Raw genomic sequence first — 27,034 nt, 5'->3', positions numbered from 1 at the left:
GAGGGGAGAAGCCGCGGCGTGTCTGTGGGGAGGCACGAAGCAGCGCCCAGGTGCCCGCCATCGCCTGCCTCCTCACAGAGCTCCGCCACCGAGCGGGAGCCGGGAAACGACGGGGGAGTCCCCTCACGGCCCGGCTCTTCCTCGGGCAGGCCCGGGGCGGTGGAGAGGGAACCTCGGGGCCGCCCGGGATTGCGAGAGGCGGCGGCCGCCACAGGAGTGGAAAGGGGCGGCCGGCGCCTCCCCGCGGCTGGGGCCGGGCCGGGCCGAACGCGGAAGCGGGCGGCGGCTGGTGTCGGTGCGCGGCCAGCGGGGCCGGGCGCAGGATGCGAGGAGGAGGAGGAGGAGGAGCAGCGGGAGGAGCGGCAGCAGTCGGAGGAACCGCCGCTGCGGCAGCATGAGCGGGGCCGCGGCGAAGCAGCCCCCCGGAGCGGGGTCCGCGGACAAGGCGGCGGCGACGGCGGCCGCCGGGGACTCGGTGCCGGAGCCGCCGCCGCCGTCGCTGCTGAGCGTGGACGTGACGGGTTTGGTGTCGCAGTTCGCCAGGAGCTTCGTGCTCATCTTCCCCGTCTACGTGCTGGGCTACCTGGGGCTGAGCTTCAGCTGGGTGCTCATCGCCCTGTGCGGGCTCTTCTGGATCCGCAGGCACCGCGGCGGCAAAACCTCCCGCCTGGGCCGGGCTCTCGCCTTCCTGGAGGACGAGGAGGAGGCGGTGCGGCTCAGCGTCTCCTCGGCGGATCTGCCCGCCTGGGTGAGTGCCCAACAACGCCCTTCGGCGCTTCCGAGGGAGCAGCCGAGCCCCGCGGCCGGCCTGGGGCCCGCTGGTGGCCGCCTCCTCCTCCTCCCCGGGCCGCTGCAGGCCTGTAGCTGGAAGGGAGGAGGCGAGGAGATGCCGGCGTTGGGGTGCCCGGACCCGGGACCGTCCCTCCGCCGCGGTGGCCTGGCCCCGCCGCCGCCTCCCGGCCCGTTAGCGCCTGAGGCGGCCGCCCTGCAGTGCCCTGACCGCCGCCGCGGCCCGGGTTTCCCTGGCAGAAATAAACTTTACCTCAGGCTTTGGGTTGCCTTTTTAATTATTTTGTATTTTTTTTCCCCCCTCGGATGGCAGCGATGCCCGCCTTTGGGACGTCGCGAGGTCTCTGCGATGTCTTGTGACTGGGGAGAAAGGTTTTATTTTTTTCTTGAAAAGTTGAGAGCAGAGGCTGACAAAACCAGCGTCTTAACGGCTTTAAATAAAGTGTTACTTAATAGGCAATGACAGAAAAATGAGGTGGGATTCTTGGCTGGTTCCAGGGCTGTGAGGGGAGGGCTAAGGTGAGGGCGCTCAGGTGGCCGTATTCGAGCATCGCTGTGGTTGGCTTTAAAAGGTTTTCTTCGAAAGTGGAACATTCCTGTGAAAGTTTGGGGCTTTCTAATAAATATTTACAGCTAGCTGAAGCTCAGCTTCACAGCTGGCTACTAGCTCTTTGTAATTTTTACCTGTGGCGTTAAATTTCTTTAAACACAGCTAACAGCCAGCCACCCAGCAGCGCTCATCAAGGCCTCGGGTGTCCTGTTCTGCTGGGGTAATCGGCTGTGAGGAGCTTGGTGCTATCTTAGTCTCCACATCAGAAGTCTTGGGGATTTCTGCTGAATCTTTCCATGGGATTTTGTTGCTGCCTGTTCTCTGCTCGGTGATAGCCATGCATGTCTCTGCAGGGTGCTCTGTGTGCCTGTGCACCAGGCAGGCTTGCAATGTTCAGTATGTAAGTTGCGGTCTTCTTGTCATCAAATTGTACCTGATGTGACCCATCCCAGCTCTAACAAGGAAGTTATGTGAGTTTCAGACATCCAGAGTGAATATAGGGTATAGGTGTGAAATGGGAGGCTTCTTACTTCTGTTTTATTGCGTCTTTTATCCTAGTTCTTTTTTTACAAGATCGTGGTAAACATGGGAACTGTGTATAAAAAGAGATGAGGTGATTTTACTGCTTGAAGCTGAGATACGAGTCTTAAATAAAGTGTCCAATAGCTCTTACGTTAGCTCTATGGGTTCTCTTTTTTTTCCTGTTACCATGCAGTCATATAATGGAAATGTTCTGATTTGACGCATTTAAAATAAATTAATTGAACCTGGGTTTGTTGTGAGGGCTGTGTAAGTTACTATGTGCCAGTAACTAGGCAGTGGATACTCCAGCTGAGTGCTGTGTGTAAACTCTAAATCATAATTAGTTACCTTTGATAAAATAGCAATTAATTCTTGCATGGAATTGGCCAAATACCTACAAATTTAGAAAGGGGCCTCTTGACTTGAATGTATGCTGTGGGTAGAAATTCATAGAGAGAAATGAGTGCTGGCTGCAAGCACCTGCATATCATAGTGCTGTCAGAAAGCAATTGATCAGTATGCAGTGTTTCCCTGAAGGTGTGACTGTCTGATACATCAGTTGGCAGTTGTATTGTAAATCACTCTTTCCTTTTTCTTTCCCCCCCCCTTTAATCATATTGTTAAATCTTAAAGGTCTTGTTTCTTTTCCTTCTGCTAACTGTATTCTATATTCTGGAAGTATCATGCATCCAAATAAATGTAGCTTCCAGATTGAATGCAGCCTGGAAAACAGAAGTCCAATCAAAAGTGTTTTTTGTCTGCTCTCATAGTCATTAAGCTTCTAATTATTCTTTTTGCTATCTGTGTAACTTGTCTCGGACAATGGCTATTCTTTTTCCTTCTCTTTTCTATTTGTTATCCTAGAGTATCACAAATTTCAATCATTTTGTGTAAGACAGTGTATGGAGCCTGATATCTCTTACTATTGATTCATTACTGTTGTTCCAGTTTATCTGTCTAATATGAGCTCCAAACTAGCGTGTGCTCTTCTGGTTTCTGATCATGGAAATAGAGTTAAAATGCAGCACTGTCCTACCCAAGTAAGTTAAAATATAGGGCATTTTCTATTCTTCAGGGACTGAAATTGAGATGTAGTGAGCTGGTTTTTTCAATTAATATTACCTAACATCCCAAACACTTGCTTCTTTTTTTTTTTTTCTATTGTTATTGGAAAAGAATCTCAGGTGAGCAGCAATGTATGTAAGGTGTGATTTTTATTAGTTTTTTATTTTATTTTTTCTCAAACCTGCATTAAGAGTGATTACTGCATAAGCCATTTATCTCAGTAATACTTTACTGACTTACTTATTTTTAAGAAAGTGGTTATTGCAGGAGTAATGTGTTAAGATTTGTCCTGTGACTATGCTTAGTAATGATTTGCAAGTAATACTATTGTGCTATCACACTACAGTTAGTAATGTTAATTATTAGTTTCCTAAAAAGATTTAATTTTTCCATAACCAGATGGTTATATGATAAGAACATTCTGTTCTGTGAAAGGAATGAATTCAACATGAATATAAGTCATTTGAAATGTAAATACTCCGTTATTTAAAATATTATGCTTAAAGATCACACGCTAGAACACAGAAACTCTGCGGGAAACAATTTTTCTTCTCTGTTCCTTGCACTTTGTATTACTAATACAAGTGGATGGGGTCAAGAAATAGTTTGTTCACTGTCGTAATAAGATCTGTACTCATAGGCCTGCTAACATGTAGTTATAGCTCTGCTGCATGTTTGGGAGCTGTCACTGGTTATATGGGGTAGGAGGGAGGAGAGTTGGGCGCTTTTCCAAGTCATTTGAATTAGGCAACAGAATTTACAATGCAAAATGACTGGAGATCAAAATGGTCTTTAAATAAAGTCAGTGTTTCCCCTGTCTTAGCAACGTTTCATACACTATATGTATTTCATACTGGAATAAATGTAATTAAGATGCAAACATATATAAGGAAAGCAGCAATTAAGAATCCTTACTTTGAATAGAGAAGGTAGGAAACCAGGACTGAAACTTTAAAGGCAAGGCATCATGTTGCTTTAGATGACGAAATTCCATTACTGTTTTAGAAATAGAAGTGGAGTAACCAATTTACTTCATTCTTTCTCAAAACAACCAAAAAAGTTACCTCGTTTTGCCATTTTAGGGGATTTGGGGTTGTTTTATGTTACTTTCCTGATATATTTGCAGTTACTGTTCAGCATTGTTTTGGATAAGTAAAATTTACTCCTCTTTTCTTCAAAGTATAGATAAAAGGCCATGCTGACTTTTTTCCCCCGGATTAATTGTAAATTTGGCCTTGTACCAGGGCCTGTATCTGTGCAGTCTGTCAGCAGTCAGCAGGAGACCAAAATAGGAACAAATCCTAGCGGTTTTAGATAGTTGATTCTGAAAGCATGTTTGGACATTTTTTTTTTTTGTTTCTCTTTCCATGTATTATATTATACAGAAACTGAAGTAGTGTACATCTTTGTAGTAAAATTAGTGTCATATTAATATATTGATTACAAATTTGTGGTAGTATTTTGCGTATTATAGACTTGAGCTTCTGCTGTAGTTTGGGGTGATTTTTATGGTGGCATTACTGATTTTCTTATCTACTTTAAGGTAAAGGAAAAAACCTGCCCAAACTGAGATAAATGTGTGACTAGTCACCTGTTCAACTAAGCTGATATACAGTGGTAAATAAACTTGATACTTACTCCTCTTGGGAAGTGGTATGAAATTCTTGTGCTCAGGTAGTATTTTGAATTGCTGTACCATCGCTACACCTGTAAGGAAGATACTTGTGGGTACTGTTTCTGGTAGATGCTGATGTACAGCTCCAGTAATCCATGAATTACCAACCCAGGATTAGATGAGTGTTTTTGCAGTGGTCCAGCAAAGTATGGCTTCTGTGGTAATTGCATACTTGTTAGCTGAGTGTTGGATTGAATGTTGAACAAACCCCTAGTGTTCAAAGGATCACAGACTGTTCTGGGTAAAAGCAGGCTTTGGAACATGTTTGAGAAAGGAAACTATGATTTGTAACTATGAGATGATTTGTGTTTAATCATGTGTATACTTTTTTTAAAACCCTTCTATGAGCTTCTTGTAAAATACTGCAGCTATGTGGTTAGGGGAATCAGTAAGATTCTAGTAGTTACTGATATTAGGAAGGCGGACCCAGTATGTTCGTGGAAGAAGAACAGTTAAGCAGGTCTAAGTGCAGAGTCATATCCTGTACGGAGTTGCATCTGCGGAGTATAGAGGATCGAGGTGGTGGTGCTCTTACGTGTATTTGATATGACAGCTTCTGAGTGCTGTAAAATCAAACCTGTGAACTGGATCTTAGAGTGATAATTCAAGACAGGAAGCTCCAAAGACTCTGTACTGATGGCTCTTGAATATGTACTCATTAACCCTGATAAGCAAAAGGACTTCTGCAATGCTAACTTGTTTTTTAACTTCCATAGAACAAAAAGAGCTTGCTCTCAACTTGTGACTTCAGTTAATGCTGTTAGCTATGTGAATTATTGGTGAGTTTTTATGCAGCTTACTAAAACATAAAATGGCGGATATGAGACATTGTTACACATCTCCTCATCCTTTCCCCAAACGTTAGTTAAGAAAGTTAGATTCAATAGAAAAATGACTTCCATGTCTATCTCCTTAATGCTAAGCTGCATCTAATCAGTTTCGATGGTGAGTGCTGCAGATGGCCATATCCTGTGGGCTGCCAGCCTGCATCTGGAAAGCATGAAACAGCGTGAGTGAGGATGGAGTAATAACTTGTGAGTACTGAACAACTGAAGTCCACATCCTTCTGCCTGACGCATGCTTGTGACAACTGCCTTCTGTTCTAGATGCCTGATAGTGTATGTATGCACACATGTACTGTATGGTTTAGTGGCTGTGGATTTTCTATTTAAAAAAAAGAAGTTTAATTTGGTTCAGTATTACTTTTTGTACCTCAGAAGGTAACCTGGGTGACTTCTAAGAGTACACCATAGGTAAGAGGCATGTGAACGATGGTGCTAGGAATGGAGAACCAGTGGGGGGGGGAGAGGGGACGGGACACTTTTATGTTTGACATTGATAATATCTTCTGTTTCTCAAATAAAGTTTTCAAATTTACTGTATCAAAATGATGCTGTGCTGATTTCTGTCTCATACTGCTTTCTGTCATGTAGTAATGGGGTAAGCATCATTGTATGATTCATACAGAAAGATCCTTTTCCAGAGTGTTTATGGTAGAAAACCATGTGATGAGCTGATGTTTATCAACATATCAAAATACTGTAGAAGAAAAATATTGACCTGAAAATATTAGTATGCTTTTGAACTGTTTTTAGGTACAACAGACATTCTAACTGTCTGTGTATAATGGATTTTTTTTTTCAATATAACAAGCTGATGCTATCCAACAATTATCAGTGACTTTTGTGATGTGCTGTTTGTCTGAGTAACTGAAGTTCTGTGCCTTTGTATTTTGTTTAAATTTTACTTTCACTTTGGTCTGCCAGGGTTGTTTCCATGCCAGAATAGTCTTTGAATACAGGGGTGGGGCCACGTTGAGCCATATTTGAATAGGTAGGAGTCATAAAGATCTTGTCAGTAAAGACTGAAGCTTTGTGGAGGGGGGGGAGGAAGGAAGGCTAGAGTAACAGTCATCCTTTTCTGCCTCTTCCACAAGCTGCTTCTGGCTTTAGAGAAGAATTTACTGCTTCTCGAGACTGTTGGCACATCACAGAGTGTAGTTGGATATGCATTCTAAATTATATTTTTATTTTTATCTTTTTGCATGTGAGAGCCTGCTGGAAAATAGGAAGATGAATTAAGGTTATTATCAAAACATTTTCATAGTAGTTTACAGTAATGACAGCCTGCTGTAGAAATTTTAAGCATTCAAAACAATTCTTTGGTGTCTCGTTCCTGTATTTTAAAATGAAAGAAGAGGTAGCATTTTGTTTTTAGTAAGATAAAAATCTTTGTCTTAAATAATTTGCTTTATATTGCAGTTTATTTCCCATTTATCCAGCCATCGTTAATTATAGCACAGAAAAAGCTTTCTAATTGCTGAAATTGCCTCGAGTGTAACTTTTTGGAGCTTTGCAGCAATTTCTTGCTGACCATATGCCTGAATATGAGGTATGGGCTTATGGAAGCTGTTTTCAAAACGTGTTTTGAAGTGAGGTTTTAAAAGAATGCTGTTTTTTAAATATTCCCTGTAGTGTCTGAAAGATGCTTTGGTAGAGCTTTATGTAGTGTATCAGATTCTGAAAGCAATGGTTAATGATTATAAACTGACCTGTGTCACTGATTTGGTGTGTTTCAGCATGTAAACACAAAGGAATCAATAAATAAAGAGTATGGTCCTTCTGGAAGCGTTACATAAACAAGAGATTTTTGTATTAGACACTGATAATGTAGGTAGAGAGTTGTTCCGTACATTTTTCAGCCCATGAAGTCTCGTCTTTCTCTTTGTTTTCCTTATTCTCAGACAATATAAATTAAATCTGATACTATTCTTTCCTGTGGAAGATTGGAATGGTCACCCCACCAGCCAAACTTCAATCCTTGTCTTTTGATGGTGTGTGTGAGCACTTAATGAAAATAAAATACGAGTTACTCAAGTGTGAGTAAGAACAGTGGGAAAGGGTATTTTGGTAAGAAAAGGGGGGTGTCTTAGCTTTAAACAGCTGTTTGAGTTAAATAGGTTATGAAACTGAACTACTTAGGTCGAACATCTTATCATTTGTATAACTTTTGGATTGTATGGCACTTTGGTACTTCTGGTTAAGATTTCTATCAGTTGAATGAGGAAAGTATTCTTTAGAGTAAAGAAAGAAGATGTTAGATGGGAAAGAGTCAAATCAAGAATTTGCTAACATCGGCCATTTGTGCAATGGTTGAAGCTGGTTGCCAGCGTGGTGTGTTTGACAGTGTATGTGGTTTTCCAGGATGGCTTGAACTCACCCAGGACCCTTTTCAGTCCCCTGTGCCATACGCTAAATGCTTTTCTCATTTTGCAGCAAAAGATGAGAGGATCAAAACAGCAGTTGCTTTTCTTATGCAGTCTTAATACCTTTTCTGAGGAAGATTTGATTTCTCACTGGATGGGAGTAGAGTTCTGTTGGGGCAAGCAGGGAAGGATGACAGTGTGACTGAAGATGTACGTGACGTTTTTGTTTTGGAAAATAAGGATGCAATTTAATTTTTTCTTTCTGGCATTTCCCAACTTTTCTGTGTTCTGATTCCATGAATGTCATTTTCTGTCATTTCTTCACTATGCTTCTAATGTAAAATTTGTGACTAAAATGATCCAATCACAAAACGGATCATTGTCGTGGCTGGATAGTGGTGCTGTTCAAACTTGCCGCATGAGCTAATGGAGTAACTGGTAGCACTTACAGATTACCTCTCCATTGACTTCAATTAGTCCAGATTAAACTTGCTTTGTAAGGAAATTTCATTACAAAGGTGAGGTTCAAGAATCGGAATTGTAGAATCACAGAATAGTTTGGGTTGGAAGGGACCTTACAGATCACCCAGTTCCAGCCCCCTGCCATGGGCAGGGACACCTTCCACCAGGTCAGGTTGCCCAAAGCCCACTGTGTCCCTTACTGGTTTTTGAGGGCCTGCGTTCAGCATGTATGTCGTGCTAAATCCATTCCGTTTGCCTCATCTCAAGATACTTTGCGTTGATCTTTTTCTTGTTTTCAGGTGAGCTGTGTCCTGTCTCTTCTTGAGTCCCATTGGGGTGTTGTTTTAGGAGGGGAGATGCTCCTCAGCCTTTTTGCAGTCATTTGATCCCCATGCCCAGCCCAATTTTTATTCCCACATAGCTTCTACCAAGCTCCATGTACCAGTCTTTGTTGGACTTGCAGAGCTCTTGTTTTCTTTGCAGTTTAAATGGTGCAGCCTCTTGACAGTTCTGTTCCATTTATGTGCTCCCTGTGATCTTAAAAGAAGAAAGTGAGAATTTTCAAGCTTCTTCCCATTAAAGATTTATATACATTCTTATGAGGAAGGAACCAGCATCGTGAAGTCTTATTTGTAAGCAAAGTCCTGCTTTCCTCTGTGTTTCGATAAGCTTACTGCAGAGAGAATCAGGGAGACCAGTAGTTAAAGTGAATGATGCTGCAATGAAAATAGTTAAAGTGATGCTGCAGTTTCCAAACAAAGTAAAAGTGCACTCCTGCCAAACTTTTAGCTGTCCTACACCCAGGTGCATTTTCCACTGCCTTCCTGTGCCATCATTAGCATTTACCTGGCCAGCTAATCACAGGTTTTGTCAGATTGGATGTACCTTTGAGCAACCTGGGCTGGTGGGAGGTGTCCCTGCCCATGGCAGGGGGGTGGAACTGGATGGGCTTTAAGGTCCCTCCCAACCCAAGCCATTCTGTGATTCTACAAAGCCTGTGGTCAGTTTTGATGTGAAATGAAGCAATGCCTTTCGTGAGAAGACCCTCTTAGCAGGGAGTGGCAAGTAACCCTGCCGAGATACCTTTGATGGCAAGCACAGTGTGAACCTGACCAGTTTATAATGCCGAGCTGCACATCCAGCTTCTCTGATAACATTGAAACAGGCCTGTTAACATACCTAATTATCAAACATATAAACCCTAAATACTTTGAGCCAACTTCAAAGCCAGCCCCGTTTTTAGTGGGTGGTTGGATCAGATGAGCTCCAGAGGTCCTTTCCAACATGTTATTCTCTGATTGTTTTTGTTTTAAGCTATCGTTTAATTAGCTTTCAGTCTCCAGCTGCGGCTTACAACTAGTAAGAAACCTTTTCTGCATAAAGCACCAGTATTTACTTAACTATTAAGTGTACCAGCAACAAAAGTAGATGATGGCTATCTTTAGAGAGAGGTTCTGTGGGAGGCAGTGAGACTTTTGAAGTCATTCAGATGCCTGTCAGCTAAATAGCTAGTATTAAGGCTCTGTGCAGCAAATTGCTAAAACACAGCATTTTCCGCTGGAACTCCAGTTATATAAATAACCTTTCAGAGAGGAGCGTTCCTGCGTGAGTCACTGCACCAAGTTTTGTCTGCTACACTCCTGATGTGACTACAGGACTCTCGTCAGCGCTTGGAAACCTGAAGCAGGGCTAACGGTTTTCAGCCGAAGCAGCCCAGGATTCTGCCTCAGGAAGTTGTTACTAGAAATACGAAACTAGATTTACTTGGCTGAAAATAGCCATCACATGATGGACGGGCATTACATTGTCATTTGGCTGTCCTTATCGTATAGCAGCCTGGGTCAAGTTTACGTTAGGTCAAAAGCAGACTCTTTCCCCTGAGAGGTTTGTGTTTGTGAGTTCAATTGCACACCTTTTTTATGTCTGTTTTAATGAAGACTTGAATTCGAGAGTTCAGTACAGGCTCCAGCCCTGTTGTTTTCATAACCTTTGTTTGCATTCCTTCCGATAGATACTGGCTCACGTGAGTTATCCAGACTGACTGAAATAGTTGCTTTGGGGAAGGTTTGGAAGATTAACATGTGAAATTCAAAATGTATTCCCAACCTGTTGTCTGTCAGTATCCCATCACTGTCTGTTTTAAAGGGCAGGTGGGAGGAAAGCAGGTGAAACTGTCTAGAAGTGCAGCGCCTTCCTGCTTTGTTTTTAAAAGTAACCACAGGATATGCTTAAGTGTAAAGGTGCCCATAAATCCTGAAGTGTTCTGGTTTGAATTAGCCCTGCAGTATTACCATCCACTCTTCTGTTCTTAAAAGTTGTACGTGTTCAGTTAGGAATTGCTTACTGGGAAAAAATGGCTTGTGGGAAGGAAGAAAACTCAGGTAGAGCTTAGCAGCTGAGGAAGCTCTTAGTTCGGTATTTATGCACTATTACTTCTTCTTTTTATTATGTCCGTTCTTCAAACCTTATTTCAGCTCTGCATACCTTGATATAAAACAATGTGTGCTTTCCCGGCTGCCGTTTCTCACACAGCATACTCTGCGGGCTGCTAAGCCTTGAAATCCAACAGTGAGTAAGTTTACAACTTTACATCCAAAATCTCAACGAGAACTGGTGTGGCATTCCTCTGCAGGGAAGAGTTTTACGAGACAGGCTCTGAGGTGTTTGTGCAGCCTTACAGAGCGAGCCCTCGGGGCTTGTTGGGAGTTAGCACGTTTCACCCGTTTGCATGTTTCCAAGCAGACTGTCATTACCGCAGAGAATATATATTTCGTTTCAAGAAATACCTTCTAATTTCTTTCCTTTCCCTCCACCCAGGCTGTTGATGGATCCAGTTAGTCGTTGAACTAGGATGCTAACCGCTCCTGTGTGCGTGGCTAGGAAGTTGTCTTAGTCTAGTAATCAGGTTTATGGTGCTGACTAACTATATATATTTTAAACTACCGTGTTCCTCACCCAATTACTTTCCTCCTAAAATACTTGGAACTGGAAAGAGAACGCTTTTCCACCCACCCACCCTCTGCCAGTTAAATGTCAAATAGCAGCCAGGAAATAAGGGAATTTTTCCATGCGGTAGGGAGGTGGGGGGGGAATCAGGGCTCTGGCTTTTGAGTTGTATGTGGTACAAGAATATCTGATAGCGATAAATCAGGTGATTGATTAGGTACGGCTGATAAATTAGATTAAAATGTAGTTGTTTCTCTGTCTCTATTTGCTTGTGGTAGTCTTCATCCCAGTTTATCTTTTAGGGAAAATATTTGAGCTTTGGAATGTGTCTTTTTTCCCCCTCCTCTTTGTAGGGTGTGTTAGGTATGAGCACTGTGGTGATGTGAACGTGCTTCAATTGTCCGTGCTGCTTTGATAACATCACTCTTCTTACTTCTGTCTTGATCATTTAAGGCTTTATTGTGATAATTAGCTCCCTGCTAGATTTGGCTATGCATAAACCATTTTAAAGAGCTGTGCATAGTAAGTGTTTGTGTTATTTTTGGTCTTACAGACGTATGGTAATTGAAAACTTCTGCCAACAGTTGTGTTTTTCCAGTTCCTTTGTGTTAGGTTGAAATTGTCTGCGAATTTTTTTCCAGTACGTGTCCTACCTTTTACGAGTTCTCCAAAGTGTATTTGTGAATAACAAAATGTTACCAAGCTGTTCACTTGGTTACTTTGATGTACTGAAAACCTCCCCAATGAATTATTTTTCCTTTCTAGTTCGTTAGAGCAATCCATAGAACCATGGATTTGTTTTGGAAAATAGCGTTTTGTTTGCTTGTTTATAAATCATTTTCTCATATAAGAACAAAAACCTCAATTAACAATCTTAATTTTAATGTATGAGAGATGAAAAACTACAAAAACATTATTTTAAAGCAGGGATTCAGGCTTTCCCTTCCAGCACACGTGTGTTGTTTTTAGTGTACCTGCTTCCTATGTACTGAGCTTTCTGGTTTTGTGGCGCTGCTGGAAGGGAAGTCTGTACTAGTAACACCACAACAGTGCTTCTGACAAAACTGTCACTGGAAGTGGAGATACCTGAAAGTAGGTATCTTTATTTATTTTTTTTGTTTCCCATTTCTTCCTAGGGCTTTTTATGTTAAGTCTGGGGAGAGCCTGCACATATCATTCCGTTATGCAGAACTGGGGAGGGATTGTAGTGGGCAGTGAGTGGCTATAGGACCTGCTGGACAATTTTTAAAGATTTACCCTGGAAATGGGTAATAGGAAACCTGTTATGCGATACCAAGGAGCAGTGGTTGTTCTTCCTTGAAGACATCCAGACTTTCATCTTCATTTCAAGTGAATCTGGTATTTGAGATGTAGAATATTTGGCAGCTTTTTTCTTCCGGTGAGAAGTGGAGGCGTTTCTGCTTGAAGTGAAGCTCTCCTGAAGGGATGGAGATGATGGTAGCTTTTCCTTGAAGTTGCTCTAAAGCAGTTACCCTTGACTGTAATGACATTGATTCACATCTGTGTCCTCACAGTGCAAACAAGAAAACTGTAGAACATCACTTCAACTTTGACTCCTTGAAAAGCAATAGAAATGTATCCACTTGCCAGAGAGAGATTATTCCTTATTCCTAAAATGAATGGGTTTTAAGTTCTTGACAAATCACTTTGGAATTTCTTCTCTGAAGTTCTGGTTCTTGATTCCAACAGAGAACACGAGATCCAAGATTAGATGTAACCTGGGAGAAGCTAGAAGGTTGCTTACTTCTTTGCTTGAGGCTTTCATTGCTTGGGGCAATGATCTTCCTTTTTTGTCAGTCTGTCGTTTTGTGGGTTTTGCTGTTCCAGTCTCTTCCAACATTTGAAGTGATGAACTCCAGCTCCGCTTTCTGCTGCTGTGATTGTTTGCATTCTCGTCTGTCCTACTATAGCAAACACAATGTCTAAGGAAGACGGTTATGCTGCAATGTCCCGCTCAGTAAGAGAAATGGAAAAAATCTCTGAGTTGGGGTAGCTCAGATCAGTTAACGACATAGGATTTGGCATGTCACTATTTTAACAGAAAGTAACTGTATTGAGATTTTGAGGACAAAAAAGAACATTGAGAATGAGACATGGAAATACATATCTCAAAGATGGTGTTAATTTTTTCCACTGTCCTTTGCAAGACACTTGATTGAGGACTTCTACATAGGCAAACAAATCTTAACAATGTAGTTAAGAGGAAAAAAAAATCAACTTAGTTGAAACAAAAATCATCTGTAGGTGAATGGTAAGCTGGCTGACTATTTGATGTCCTAATAATTTTTCAAATATATTGATCAGAGTCTGGGCTGTATTGGATGCAACAAATCATATCTGGCAACTGGAATGGTGCATTTTGATTGAGCATCCCTTTTAGAGTGAAAAGAAATAAAATATTTGCTTTTTTTTTTTTTTTTGGCTACTTGGAAAAGTCTATCAAATTCTTCAAGATAACTTTTTTAAGTTGAAATGGTATAGCTGCAAATTAACTACTATTTATGCAGATATCTGAAAGTAACTGTGGTATTTTACTCGGGGTTTGAAGCTGTTTTAACTGTCATCGCTGCATTCTAAATTCAAGTGGTATCTTGTGCAAGAAAGCTATTACATGCGATTAAGAGCTGGATACAGCCCATAGACTGCTGAAAATGCCTATTAATCATATGGGGCTGGGATTCAGGCCTAAAACAACACAATCAGCAGTAAAAGCTGTAAAAAAATCAATTGCTGATTAGTACAAATAATGACATTTGCTATTGCAGACTGAAATGTAGGTTCATCCTGCTGAATTTGGGCACCAAATTTGAGAGGTGCAAGCCTTTTTCTGCCATCTGTCTTCAGTCAGTGGGAAGGAGTGAGTTGAATTTTTTGCACAAGGTCCCTTTTCTCTGTATAATGAGAATCTCTGTAAAACAAAAATGTAGAGTAACAAGGTCGAAACTCCATTGCTACTTTTTACCTGCCTAAAATTAGGAAAGAGTGCTGTGGGCCACAGCTGTTAGATTTTAATTAACATATAAAGTAAATATTCTACAACAGAACGTAAAAAAAAAAAAAAAAGGATTAGTATGGTACAGAAGCAAGCCTCTGTTGTAAATCTGCTCAGAGTTTAGGAGATAAGAATGGCTGGGCTGCAGATAGATACTACTCCCTGCACATGCACAAACATAACCTCCTTCAAGAAAAGTCCAGATTAAGGAATGTTCTGCTTAGGGGCAATCCAATTAAGTGCTGTAGTTATTCTGTCACTGTCATGTGCATGATTCCCTGAAGCTAGATTTTAGCGAACTGTTGGACTAGGTGGTTGATTCTTGTCAGCTCAGACTGTTGTCTTTAACTGATAGAAATTTCTTCCCCCTCATAGAACTGATATTCACTTTGGTTTTAGGCCTAAGACATTTGGTTTCCATTCAGAACTAGAATTTGCTTAACCGAAATTTAGACATAAATCAGTATTCATTTGAGATTTTCTTTATGATCAATACAGGCATCTCCAGAGGACTCTATCTGCCCCTGGGGGAAGTGTTTCAAGATGCCAGGTGTGTATCTCCAGAGGTCCTTCTCTCTGTTAATGATAAAGCAGGTGTAGGTTGACTAGATTTCTGTTGGACATGTAAAAGATAGAAATCTTAAAAATTAGCGCAGAATAAATCATCCTAGTGATCACCAATATTTGAATCTTTAAAATTGGAAACCTTTGAAATTGCTGTGAGCTGTACTTAGGAGAAAAGTTGCCAAGAGGTAAAAGGAGTCTTCCTGGCGTGGAGCTGCGACCAGGACCTAGTGGGCGCGATCTGATTACCCCATTGCAGCCGTACAACGTGCAAACATCCAAGGTGGGACCACAGATAGAGATCAAAATGCAGAAATGGAGAAGTGTCAGTTAGAAGTGACTCAGTCTTTAAAAATCCCATTGTGTGCCTCATGTTGTGATTCAATTGCAGGCGTTGTGCTTACAAAGTGACTTACTGCTGCTGTCACCAAGTAAAGCAGTAGTAGTTTATGTTGACCACTTTTACTGCCAAACTGTGAAGCAGAAGAATACAGACTGTTTGTAGTGGTAGAGCTTAGGATAAAAGGATATTCAAGAGATCCCTAAATGCTTGGGTTATCTGAAGGATTGATGATAATCAGCAGTATGAGGGAAGAGATAACATCTCTGTGCTGCGTTCATATAAGGAAAAATGTATCCAACTTTTTTTTTCCCTCCACTCTCTTGCTCCCTCTCCCTGCTGTCTGAACACCCGACAACTCCAGCAGTCTAATGCTGGAATGTCCCCTCTCTATGTCCAAGACAACACTAAATCTTAGTCACTTCCCTGCTTGGTACCCAGAGTTTGTTTGGAGGGCAGGAACTGCCTTTAGACCAGTGCTGGTTACCTGGGGTATACCCGCAGCTGTAAGCACTTGCTGTGCAGGAGCCGTGGCTGTGTGTACAGAAACAACTTTCTGTGGTTCACGTCACTGCTCATGCTTGATTGGGCCTGGTACCTGGAAGTAAACCAGTGTTGTTCTTGAAAATCTTGGCTGTATACTCAAGAGGGCAGTTATTTCACAGTTTAAAGTTCCACTGAAGGGCTGGTTCTGTAACTGCTTCAGTAAATCTACAGCCAATTCTCTCCAAAAATGGACGTCTTACTCTCTAAATACATGCAAATAAAATAAGCATCATGAATTTATATTAAAACTAGAGAAATGAAAATGAAGTATCCTTCAAGAAATACATTTCTAAATGTTAAGCTTCCTGAACAGGAGGAGGCAGATTCTTTAGTGTTTTTTTTTTTGTTTGTTTGTTTTTTTCATTTTTAATATTTTTTTTTTTAGTATTGCTTTAAAAATAGCCGGGCTTAGAAAGAACACTTGCATTATTATTTATTTTTTTTAGATTTTTGTGATTACTTTCTTCCCCTGTTTTTGTGATGGAGGAATTCATAACAGAGGCTGAAGAATGTTTTGGCAGAGAGTGTTGCAAGACAACTGTTGTGAGAGATGGCATTGCTGCTGGTTTGCAGCCATGAGAGAGAGCATCTGTGTCCACGGGAAGCTGGAATCTCAGGGGTTGTTATCTGGAACCAAGGCCCGCGGGAATTTAGTAGGGTAAAGCATTGCCAGCTGACAACCAGGCTTTTTACTTTATTTAGTCATTTATATTTTTGTGTTTTCTACTGATACCTTAACAGATGTCATCATCTTGGAATCTACTTGCAAATAATTAAAAAAAAAAAAAAAAAAAAGTCAAATGTTGATTTTTAAACTCCAGATTTCCTACCCATAGCAATATTTTGTTCTCCTTGGTTTTGTTGACTTGTAAAGACTTGCAGGGAAGGTCAAGTGACTGGAGAAATGCTGCTGTGTACACAAGTCAAAGGATCAACAGGACATTCGAATACTTAGGAGTGTTTTAACTATAATATTGCAACATGCTGTAGTGCCTTGGAGAAAAGGTACTGCGTGCCCATTGGTGTCCATGTACTAGAAGGGCTTGGTCAGCTGTTTGGTAAGTGACAGACTGAAAGCAAGCTTTGCCCTCCTGCTTATTCTGTGTGTGGTCTGGAATAGCAGCTCTTAGAAGGCTTAAATCCTGTTTATTTCAAATTGTACTTCAATGAAAATTGAGTTCGGTGTCAAAGTTAACAAACTTAAGTCTCAGTGCTGGCTGTCAGTCTGTTTTTGTCTATTTTTAATATATTTATTTGTCATAGACACAGTCTCCCCATTCCATGCCTTGTTCCCACTTGCAGAAGGATTCTTCCTGCAGCAGTTTTTGCAGTGTAGAATTTGTACAAGTTGGGTGGCTTACTTCCTTTGAGCCAGAATTTTACCTATTTTCCTAATGCCACAATAATGAAATTTAGTTGCATTTAGATCTGAAAACCGTACTGCTTCTGACCTTCCCACACTATCTTTCTGTTGGATGCTGTGTGACTGACTATGGGTCTTGTGGCAGATGTGCAGCTTGGTGGGTGTAAATGTGCAGATGCCACATGCACTGGTTCAGTGTGCGAAACCAGTGTGCTGCTTTTCACCAGTGGATGTGTTTTTCAGTGGTTTCACCTAGAGCCAAAACAGTAAGGCTGGTGTATGAGGATAACAGTTAATCATCTGGGTGGCAGGCTGGGTTTTGGCTCCACCATGCAGCTCAGACACACGATGTCACACACCTGAGCTTAGAAACTTGGTCTGGCAGGGCATGCTTCAGTCTTTCCTTAGCAACCCGAGCTACCGAAACCACACCGAGGCTGTTGTTACTGCTCTGTGCTGAGCAATGGCAGCAAACCCCACGGTGTTGGGGTGGGGTTTATAACCAGAAATAGCACAGTGATGCCTGCGATTGCACTGAGTTGGAATTCAATGGTCAGAGTGTCTTCCAGTTGCGTATTTCATCGGTTTCCTGTTTTCAGCATGGTCCTGCCACGAGGGTTACTCAGCCCCTGCAGAATCTGTGAGGATATTCAGGGAGGGGTAGCATCACAGTGCTGCTTTTGTTTCTTTCCCTTGAACATCAGTTGTGGTCGCTGGGTGAGCTGGGCCTTTGATCTCACCTGGTGCAGGAGTCCTTATGTTAAGTGGTGCCAGGGAAGCGTGGGATGTGTTTTGGGTGTCTTTTTCTAAGAAATAGCAGTGTGTTGTGCTGAAATACAGTCTGCTGGGGTGGGAGGTTGGGGACACAACACAAAATAGGGAGAACTGATGTTAGAAATTGTAGTGCATCTGCTTTTAGGTAATCTGATAGGAAAACGGTTGAGCTTTCTATAAGAACCAGTACAGAAATATGCAAATAACACTTCCTTTCTGTGTCTGCGACTTTCTAAAGAAATTTGCTTGGACTTCCGAATGTTTCAGAACTTGTTTGGGCAAGCTTTTTGCCCTTTCTGGATCAAATGGTAGTGTTACCAGTGAGCATGTTGTAACTGATTTGTGGAGTGGGTGGTGTACTTAAAGCAATGAAGGAAAGAAATGAACACAGACAGCAAAGAGCCCGCTAAGTGTCAGAGGGCTCTGGTGGGTGGCTGATGGAGTGCTTGAACCCAAGAGCAAGAAAGATACACGTGTCCATGTAAGCTGGCAATGCCACGCCTGGTGCTGTCAAGTTATCTCAGGTTTTCCTCCCTGCTAATTTTTATTGCTATGTTAACTGAGACCCAAATACTGTGTTCACGTTGTTATAATGTTCTGCTTTCTGTCACTTCCTTAGTATAGCTTTAGAGTTTCGGCGAGAGTTTATCACTGAGTATTTGCAGGTTCAACAACACTGCCACACATTGTCTATAAAGTAAAAGGCATACGGACAGATTTTATGTCGTAAGCTTGTAGTGGTGCAGGTAGAAATGATACAGGGGGATTTCAAAATGTCCATTATACTTTGAATGTTTTTTATGTTTGAAAAACATGCTTTAATACGAAGAATAAACTGGCTAGATGTACTGGATGAAGTACAGGATGTACGATGTTGCACACTTTTGCTCCTGTTATGAGTCAGTCAAAACATGAGTTTGCATTTATACTTTTTTTTTCCAGTTTAAAAACTGAATAATGAGCACATTCTACAGACTTGTTTGACTTCTCAGGATGCAGGTTAACCCAGCTTGGATTTGCATGCTCTGATACTCTTTTTTGAGCTTGAATACTGCACAAAAAATGGAAGTTCTCCCTTTTGCTCATTTGTTTGTTGCAAGCCCAGGTTTGCAGTTTGCTCATCCCCAAACCAGTAACATCGAAGTGGTCAATATTTGTCTGAGTTCACTTAGTTTTGTTTTTTTTGAGGTTTCATGCCAAGATGTGCACATTGAGTCAAGAAGATAATTGTGCTCTTCAGTAATTAGCAGCTGGTAAGCCAGTTAAATAACAGGAAAGGAAATTGAATTCCCGTGCCAAGGAGGGCACTGAGTCTTGCAGAAGATGGTCAGTAATTCTTGAACACTTTTTTCTGAAAATTGTTGTCCACATTAATCTGCACAGAAGGCCTGCACGGTCTCGTTAGAGATCAGCTGTATAATTTACCAAGTGTTAACAGGGTAAGTTCTCCCTAGCGAGGAACCTTAAGTGTAATGAGTCAGAGCTCCTGACTGCAGGGGTTAGTTAGGAAGGTGGGTGGTGTGTCAGTGAAGTAAGACAAAATTTTCACTGCTTTAGTCTGTTAAGAGTGGTTGGCAATTTGGTGCAGAGCCCAGCGCTTCTTTTCGTAGCTGTAGACAACTCAAAGGACATGAAGTTGTGCTGCCACGCTGGTTGTATAAGGCAGTTTGAAAGCTAATATTTAGCAATCCGGAGAGGAAAATTTTTCTTCCGTTGCTCATTAAGGCAGCAAAACGCTCTGGTATGCAGCAGGATCCTTGGGAACATGTCTGGATACCCAAGGGAACTGAAAAGGCATTTGTCATGTAGGCTTAGACATACAAAAGATGTTCCTGAAATGTGACAAGTTGAAAAGAAGGTGTTAATACCTTTATAAAACTTACAAAGCCTGAAAGCTAAAAAAAGCTAAAATTTCAAGGTAATTAAGCTTGCTAGGGAAAGGAGGAAGAGGAGTGAAATGACATCTAACAGGATTAAGTAGGCAACATGTCAAGATGTAGGACTGTGCAGCGCTTCAGGTAGCAGAATTCAACAAGAGTCCTTACAGCTGCTGTTCATGCTGCACCCTTCTCAGCCTCACCATTTAAAACCTGGGTTTCTGCTGCCAGCAGTGATTGCAAAGCTTGTGGGAATCCAGAGATGTGCTAACGGGGGCTGTCATGCAATGCCCTGCCCTGTAACTACTGCTTACACCAGATGTCTGTAACCTGGTATGACAACAAGGCTTGGAGTGTAAATCCAGCTTTTGGTGGTTTTGTTCGTGTGGAGGGTCGTGCTGTTCAGTTCTTCACTTATTTAACTGTGCTTGTCCTGGACTGTCATTGGACATTGGCATTTAAAATCTAACTTAGAGTGGTGAATGTTCCATGCAGGTGAGATGGGCAAAGGGCACTGTGTTTTCCTAGCAGCTGAGATCAAGCTCTGGCCTTCTGACCACTTAAGCAGTGAAAGTCACAGCTCTAAACGTGGCTAGGAAGTGATCAAAATGGCAAACCCTAGAGCTGGTGTCGCCTCCCTTTATTAAGAAGTGCTCAATGTCGCTTCTGTACCAAGTGGTAGTTTCCAAGAACAGTAAGTGTTTTGTTTCAACCACTAGATGATGGATGCCTTGAACTGTTCTTGTTATGAATTTTCCACTCCCCCTAAACTTGGGGATTGATTTTGGTGAGTCCTTGTTCTTGATGGTTTGTGACCAAAGGGTGTAATGGGAGAGTTGGCTCTTGGCAGGTCTGCAGGCCAGGTGTCAAGGGGGTGAACACACAGGGTCTGTTAGGTCTCTGTGCATATTGTACCTAACCAGGCTTCTAGCCCATGCTTTGCGACTGTATCCAGTGATTTCCTGAGTGCTTTTAAATTGAAATCCCTTTACATGAAGTATAATGGAATTTTTATTATTAGATTAGATTTTTAAAATGAAAATAAAAAGCCTTGCCATCTAACTATGAGAAGTATAACTTAATTTTCCCAGTCTGTTTTTATTCTGATGGTTTTTGTTCATTTGGCTGGTTTTTGGCCTTCCTGGCCCAGTCCAAATAGATCACTGCAAACTTAGGATCCTTTTCGAGCTGAAAGTAGAAAACAACTTTGAATACAACGATAGTGAAAAGTGATACGAGGTCCTCTGAAATTACAATGGGAATGAAACAGTTAGCTGGTGGTCTTCATCTCGATATTGAAGTCTGATTTCTGGTACCTGGTACTATCTGCTGGCACTAGAAGATGCTTCTGAAATGAGGCTGCAGTAGATCAGTCGGTGCTGGAGGACTGACGGCTCAAAGCTTTCTATCTATAAAGAGGTGCACTGCAACTGGGGATGAACAGGCGGAGGGAAGCTGCGTGGCTCCTCTGGCAGCAGCAGTCTGCTCTGTGGGTAGGGTGGGTTTTGCACGCAGATATGACAGAAACCCATGCTGTTTGAAAGGAAATTGTGTAAAAAGGAGCGGCACAGCAAGGGTATAGCATTTGCTTTGTGTGTTCTGGAAGCTACTGAGGCTGAGTTTTTAGGCTGAACGGCGTTCCTCCACTTGGGCTTGCAGAGGCTGAGTGTCAGGCTAGAAGTAGGATTTCCCAGTTTCCTTGCTAGCAGACTACTGTTCTGTCATTTTTCCAGAGCAGCTGCTTAGAATGCTTATCCCGGAGGATTTTATTATGGCAAGCTGCTGCTAAATAGGAGGGCTCTGGGTAACTGTGTCTTGCAGCACGCTCGCTCCATCTCTTTGTACTCGAATGCAAAAATAGCAGCACTTAAGCAAATTTTATTTAGTTTTCATGCTGGTGAGTCAAATTGATAAAAAGTTATGTAGTTCTCAACAAGCCTTGCTGCCAGTATGAGTGAAGCATGTTTAATAGATGCTGAAGGTATGCGTGGTGAAAATTGAACTTGGGCTTTGTGCTGCCTCAGCATCCTTCAGTTCTCAATTGTAAGACCGGCTTCTGGGCGACCGTATCACTTGTATCAGGGCACCAGAGCTTTTCTTTGCAAATAACAGCATCATTTTGAGTTTTTGAAGACAGTGTTTGCCATTGCAGCTTGGTGGAACATCCAGATAGCAAAGAGCTGCAGGATTGTCAGCTTTCTGAGTGTGATTCCCAGTGCCTTCAGCAATGAGAGGGGCTGGGCTGGGGAAACAGGACAGTGTTCTCAATTAGTCAGATGTGCATAATTGGTATTTTTTTAATATTGAAACAAACTGGAATCCTTGTACTACTTAAATGAGAAGATTGTATACTTTTGTAATCACTGAGGAAAAAAGAATATACATGTAGGTACTTTGTGCATTTAAAGACATGAAGTATTTTCAATTTAATTCTAGCACAGCAGAAAGTTTGGGTGTGTGACCCCTCTCTATAGTTTGGGCCTTAGTGAAATTCAGCAGTGTGTGTATAGGTAGCAATGACTGTGCTGCAGCCTCTTGCAGCATTTCAGGAAGACTTGTTTTATGCCACAAAACCAGCCTATACACTGCTAATCATTTTCCTTGTTTTCCAGATATAATACACAGAAATAAATGTCAGAAAGTTTCCATTAGGAACTATCAGGATATTTATCCCGTCTCTGTGAGCTACTGTTCCATTCAATCTAAATGGGCCAACATTAGGACTTTCTTTAGACATTAAGAAGAAGAGGAGAGGAGCAAAGGTGACAGGAGGCTGCAGTGCAATGCAACTTTCTTACACCATTTAAGGAGTTTCAGTTCCAATACTTGAGGGATATCACTTTTGTTATAGTAGCTTTCCTATGTTACTATTTAAATCCAAAGGTGTCGAAAATCTGTTTCAGCCTTTCTACTAGAGCCAACCTTTTTTGTGTGTAATTGTCGTGTTGTTGGAAGGATTACTTCCTCACCTTGGTGCTCGCATCGACTCCGAGGCAGACAGCCCGTGGGACAGGGAACAACACAGCAGGCATTGCGCTGGAAAGCTTGTGCTGAGCAGAGCTCTGTAGCTTGTCGTGGCAGCTCCTAGGACTTGCTGAACTGACAGCGGCAGCTCACGTGGGATGACGATGTTTGTGCCGGTACAACGTTGTAGGAACATTTGATGTGATACCAAGTATGTGTGTCTAATCCCGCTCTCATCTCATAGGTGCAGAGCTGACTCAAAGGGCATGTAATTCTTTTTTTTTTTTTTTTTGAAGGTTTATTTTGTTTTCCAACATGTTGTCCAAGCATTTCAATGGCTCACATTCCAGTTTATAAATAAATACAATCCTTAACCTTGCTTGGCATTGTGACTGCTTCTTCCATTTAGATAAGTTTCCATTTTTCTAATATTTCCACTTTACTTTCAGGTTTTTACAGTGCTCAGAGAGCCGTAGCAATCGATCCTAGGGCCCTTCCCCCACTCCTTTAGATTTTCAGATGTTTGAGTTTTGGGTACAGGCAATTACTGTCAAAACCTGTGCTGCTTACTTTACATAGGTTTTAGTTCTAGGATGTGGTTAGTCTCGCTGATTTACATAGGCCTTTGTAATTAGAGTTCTGAGGAGTACCCTGTGGGCTGTGACAGTGTATATGACAGAACTGATTTCCTATATTCAGCCGGCTTCTGGATCTCCCAGATGTTTCTGTTGAAAGCCTTTCCATATGCAACACACGCCCAACGATTCTCAATAAAGTTATTTCAAGGGTCCTTGCCTAATTCCCATACTGACAGCTTACAGCATTTATAATACTGAATATGAATTTTGCTGTGCAAAGGCTAGTAATTTTGATATATTTAAGACTGCAAACACAGAATCCATGCCAAAGCATGCTGAACAGCAACAAACTGTGATTGCCAGAAAGTAATGGAAACAGCAGTTGTTTGTTAATTTAGTCAGCAAGTGCCTGTGGTTAATTGCAGTGCTTTCAAGAACCCTAATTATTAACTATTTCAGATTCTTTCAGGAATACTGAATCCAGCAGTTCTGCAACAGTGGATGTTTAGTGAGTTTTTTTTTCCTTGTAATTCAGAAGATAAGGGAGCTGCAGCATTTCTGGGGTTGAAAAAGATAAAATTTCTAGAATAACAGTGGAGGTGAATTACTGGGAAGAGAAGATGGAGATGGACAGTGTCAGAGGAGGCAGACCCGGCTGCTCTGCCTTCCAGCTCACCCTCATTTTACTTTAAATTTACTTAGAATCACTTTACTTCTCATTGGAAAAGAGTGGTTGTCCCCAGTCTATGTTTGAGGAGCAGTATTTTCACGTATTTTGAGCAGTATTTTCATTTCAGAGTAGAAGACTATATTATATGTTATACTTTTAATTCTCTCGGTGCTGGGATTCCTTTTTTTTGATTCTTTTACCAAATTTCTCCAGTCAATTTGAGTTGAAAGTGCAATGAGCTTAGACAAACTAATCTGACAGTTATAATTCAAAGGTTCAGATAATTTTAGTATTTTTTCCATGCCATTTAGCTTTAGGCTAAGTATAAATAACTGCTTATGCTGTACTTTCAGGAGGTGATTTAAAGCAGCAAAGTTGCACTTCTGTTCTAAGCATCCTTTAGGATGCTCTCCCTCCACTGATGATGCATGAAGGGCCTATGAAGACTAGGTGGGATACCTTTTAAGTTTTAATGTTTAATCTGGACAGCCATGCTTTTGATACAGAAGGGTTTTTGTTTGCAGTTTAACTTTCCAAAGTAAGCAGAAGGGGAGGGGTATCTCATTGGAGAGACATTTTTTTAAGTAACTGGAAAGCTGTTCAAGAATACTTAGTTATATCGTAACTATATCAAGGATCTTGGTTATGTCGTGTGACCAGATAATAAAACTAGATGTGACTGGTCAAGTGTCTTTTGGATCTTCAGCTGGAGCAATAAATAATTAAGTTCTGGAAGGAACCAGACATAAATGAAGTAATGTGGCCTCAGGCATCTTTTAAACGTAGCTAATACAACACATTATTTTTACTGGAGTCTAAATTTCTACCTGTAATCCTTGAGGTAAAATACAAGGAGGGAAAAAAATAGCTACAATATCATAGGATAGCTTTTTTTTTTAAAAACAAACAAACAAACAAAAAAAAAACAATTCTGAATTGCTTTTATTGCTTTTTTTTTCCTACGTTGCTGTAATATGCTGTTCATGAAAAAAATGATTGGTTTATGTTGATATTCTCTTGCTTAGAACTAGGAATTATATCTAAGGCATCAAAATTATTCTTTGTGCTTTAAAACTCAGTTTGTTACCCTTTAACTTGTGCAACTGTAGGAGTAAACTGGGTATATGTAGTCCTAACCTAAGCAGTAGGAGCACAATGGGTGTTGCATGCTAAAGGAAAAGTAACTATTAATATGTCAAAAATTAAGAGTTGAGCCTTGTTAAGGTGTAACAAAGCCTGTAACGTAGATAAAGAAAATTCTAAAATAATAAATTTTGTGTCAGTGGCCTCTTGGTTCTTTCCAAAACTGTTATTTTGTGTAATTCAGGACAGAAAGGGAAGGGTGCTTGGTGGGTACAAGAGGGAGATGCTGCTGCCTCTGTCAGTGCATTCAGGTGCATTGAGTGTCAGCTGTGTGTGTAGCATCCTTTGTGTGGCCTATGCTTTAACCTTAAATCTGGGCAGCAAATTGGAATGAATTACATGTGGGGGTCCAACATCATGCTTCAGAGATGAGTAATTACTGCAAATTAGCACATTTGCTGTCTGCAGATTCAGCAGGCAAATGTTTTAGGAAAGAGACCAAAATGTTGCTTATTAACAGTAGGGCTGGTGTAGTGTTGGTTCTTTTTTGTCCTTTGACTTTTTGACCACTGGAAGCAACTCGAGAATCCTGGGAGACAAAAGTTGGGCATAAGCTTCATTCAGCTGTAATTTCATGTACGTATGGTAACCAAGTCATTGAAAATGTGAAAATGTAAAGTACTTTTCTAAGAAAGCAAGAAACATCCTCTAAATACAGACTTCTGACATCCTACTCACCATAATTTTCTAGGAATTTAAATAAAAAGAAGTGATAATACGGTTCTGAAACCACTCAATTTTTAATAATTATTTGTTTTTTTGTTATCACTAAGGGATAGAATTTCTCATAAAAATAAATCCTGCTGATGAGGATTGTTGCAGTCAGAAGCAGATGCTGTTGATCATTCTTGTGCCACTTGTAGTGGGTTTGGTAGATCTGTGATACACTTGTAAAAAGTTGTTTAGAGAAATAACTGACAATATTGATTCAGGGTCTAATCCTCCAGCAGAGCTAAAACGCGTGTGGTTAGTAGAAATTAAGGAGTGCTCTGAAGATACCTTGAGCATACTCAAGAATATGGTGGCGCTCATCATTAATGCAAGAATTCAATAAAAATCTAACTCAAATTATTAAGGGGGCTTGCTTTCAAATTCTGGTACTTTAAACTTTAGTTTAAGAAGTGTGTATCTAACTTACTGTTCTCATTTGAGATGTGTATGTAATAAAAATAACCAGTAGGCATTGCTGTTAAAACCAGTAGTACAGTCTGCTGTGCTATGAAGAGATGAAGACTTTGCAGATCAGTTAAGCAGAGACATTGCTTCACAAAAGTTGCTAGATGTAGGTCACATTTTTTTCGTGTGCTCAGAGGCTTTTTGTGCTTCACAAGTGTGATCTGCATCCTGTCATTGAAGCTGTTCATAGCTTAAAAAAAAAAAAAGCATAGGTCTGCTTCAGCTGAACTACTTCAATTCTTTACCTGTCTTTTGTATGTGGAGTATGTAAGGCTACTAACCATGCTTTCCTTCTGTGTCTGGAAAGCTGCAGTTGTTTTTCCAGCTTTTAATTGGCATTTTCCTGTTGTGATGGGTGCTTTCATCCACTATATATCTCTTTCTCTTTTTCTCTCGCTGACTTCTGCAGTTGCTTAAAAAAATAAATTATTGAAAATGGAGGGCTGTTGGTAGAACTTCCATCCGTATACCTGAGCTTCAGCTTCACTGAATAAATATTTCTAACCATAATTTATTGATACTGCAAAAGATCTGGAACAAATGGAAGAAGTGCAGTCAAAAATTTTGCAGTCATGTATGTCATGTTAGAAACCCTTGAAACATGAGAGGTAAATTTTGTTGACATCTTGGATTAGCTGTGTCAGTTAAGCTTATTTTTTTTAGTTTGTTTCTAGTGTTAAAGCAATACATTATTCCAGATGTCACTATTAAATATATTCTTGGACTTGCACTTATGTAGTTCAAAAATGAGTTCATATTTTATTTCCTTGAATTCTAATATTCTTGTCAAGAATGCTGAGTACTTAATGTGT

The 27,034-nt window shown here is 41.1% G+C and overlaps 1 protein-coding gene across 2 annotated transcripts in view; it reads left to right on the top strand.

Annotated features, from left to right (window-relative positions):
• Nucleotides 1-304: 304 nt before the first annotated feature.
• The window catches only part of ESYT2 (extended synaptotagmin 2), an 80,633-nt gene continuing 53,903 nt past the window's right edge, over nt 305-27,034 (top strand). For both annotated transcript variants that reach the window (XM_084283009.1, XM_084283008.1), the window contains exon 1: nt 305-748. In XM_084283009.1, the coding sequence (XP_084139135.1) occupies nt 395-748 (354 nt within the window). In that variant the 5' untranslated portion in view covers nt 305-394. The remainder of the gene's footprint in view (nt 749-27,034) is intronic.

This window comes from Netta rufina (genome assembly GCF_964035555.1).
Source record: "Netta rufina genome assembly, chromosome: 2".
NCBI lineage: Eukaryota > Metazoa > Chordata > Aves > Anseriformes > Anatidae > Netta > Netta rufina.
Note: the sequence above shows the minus strand (reverse complement) of the source record. Positions and strands in the feature narration are given on the sequence as shown.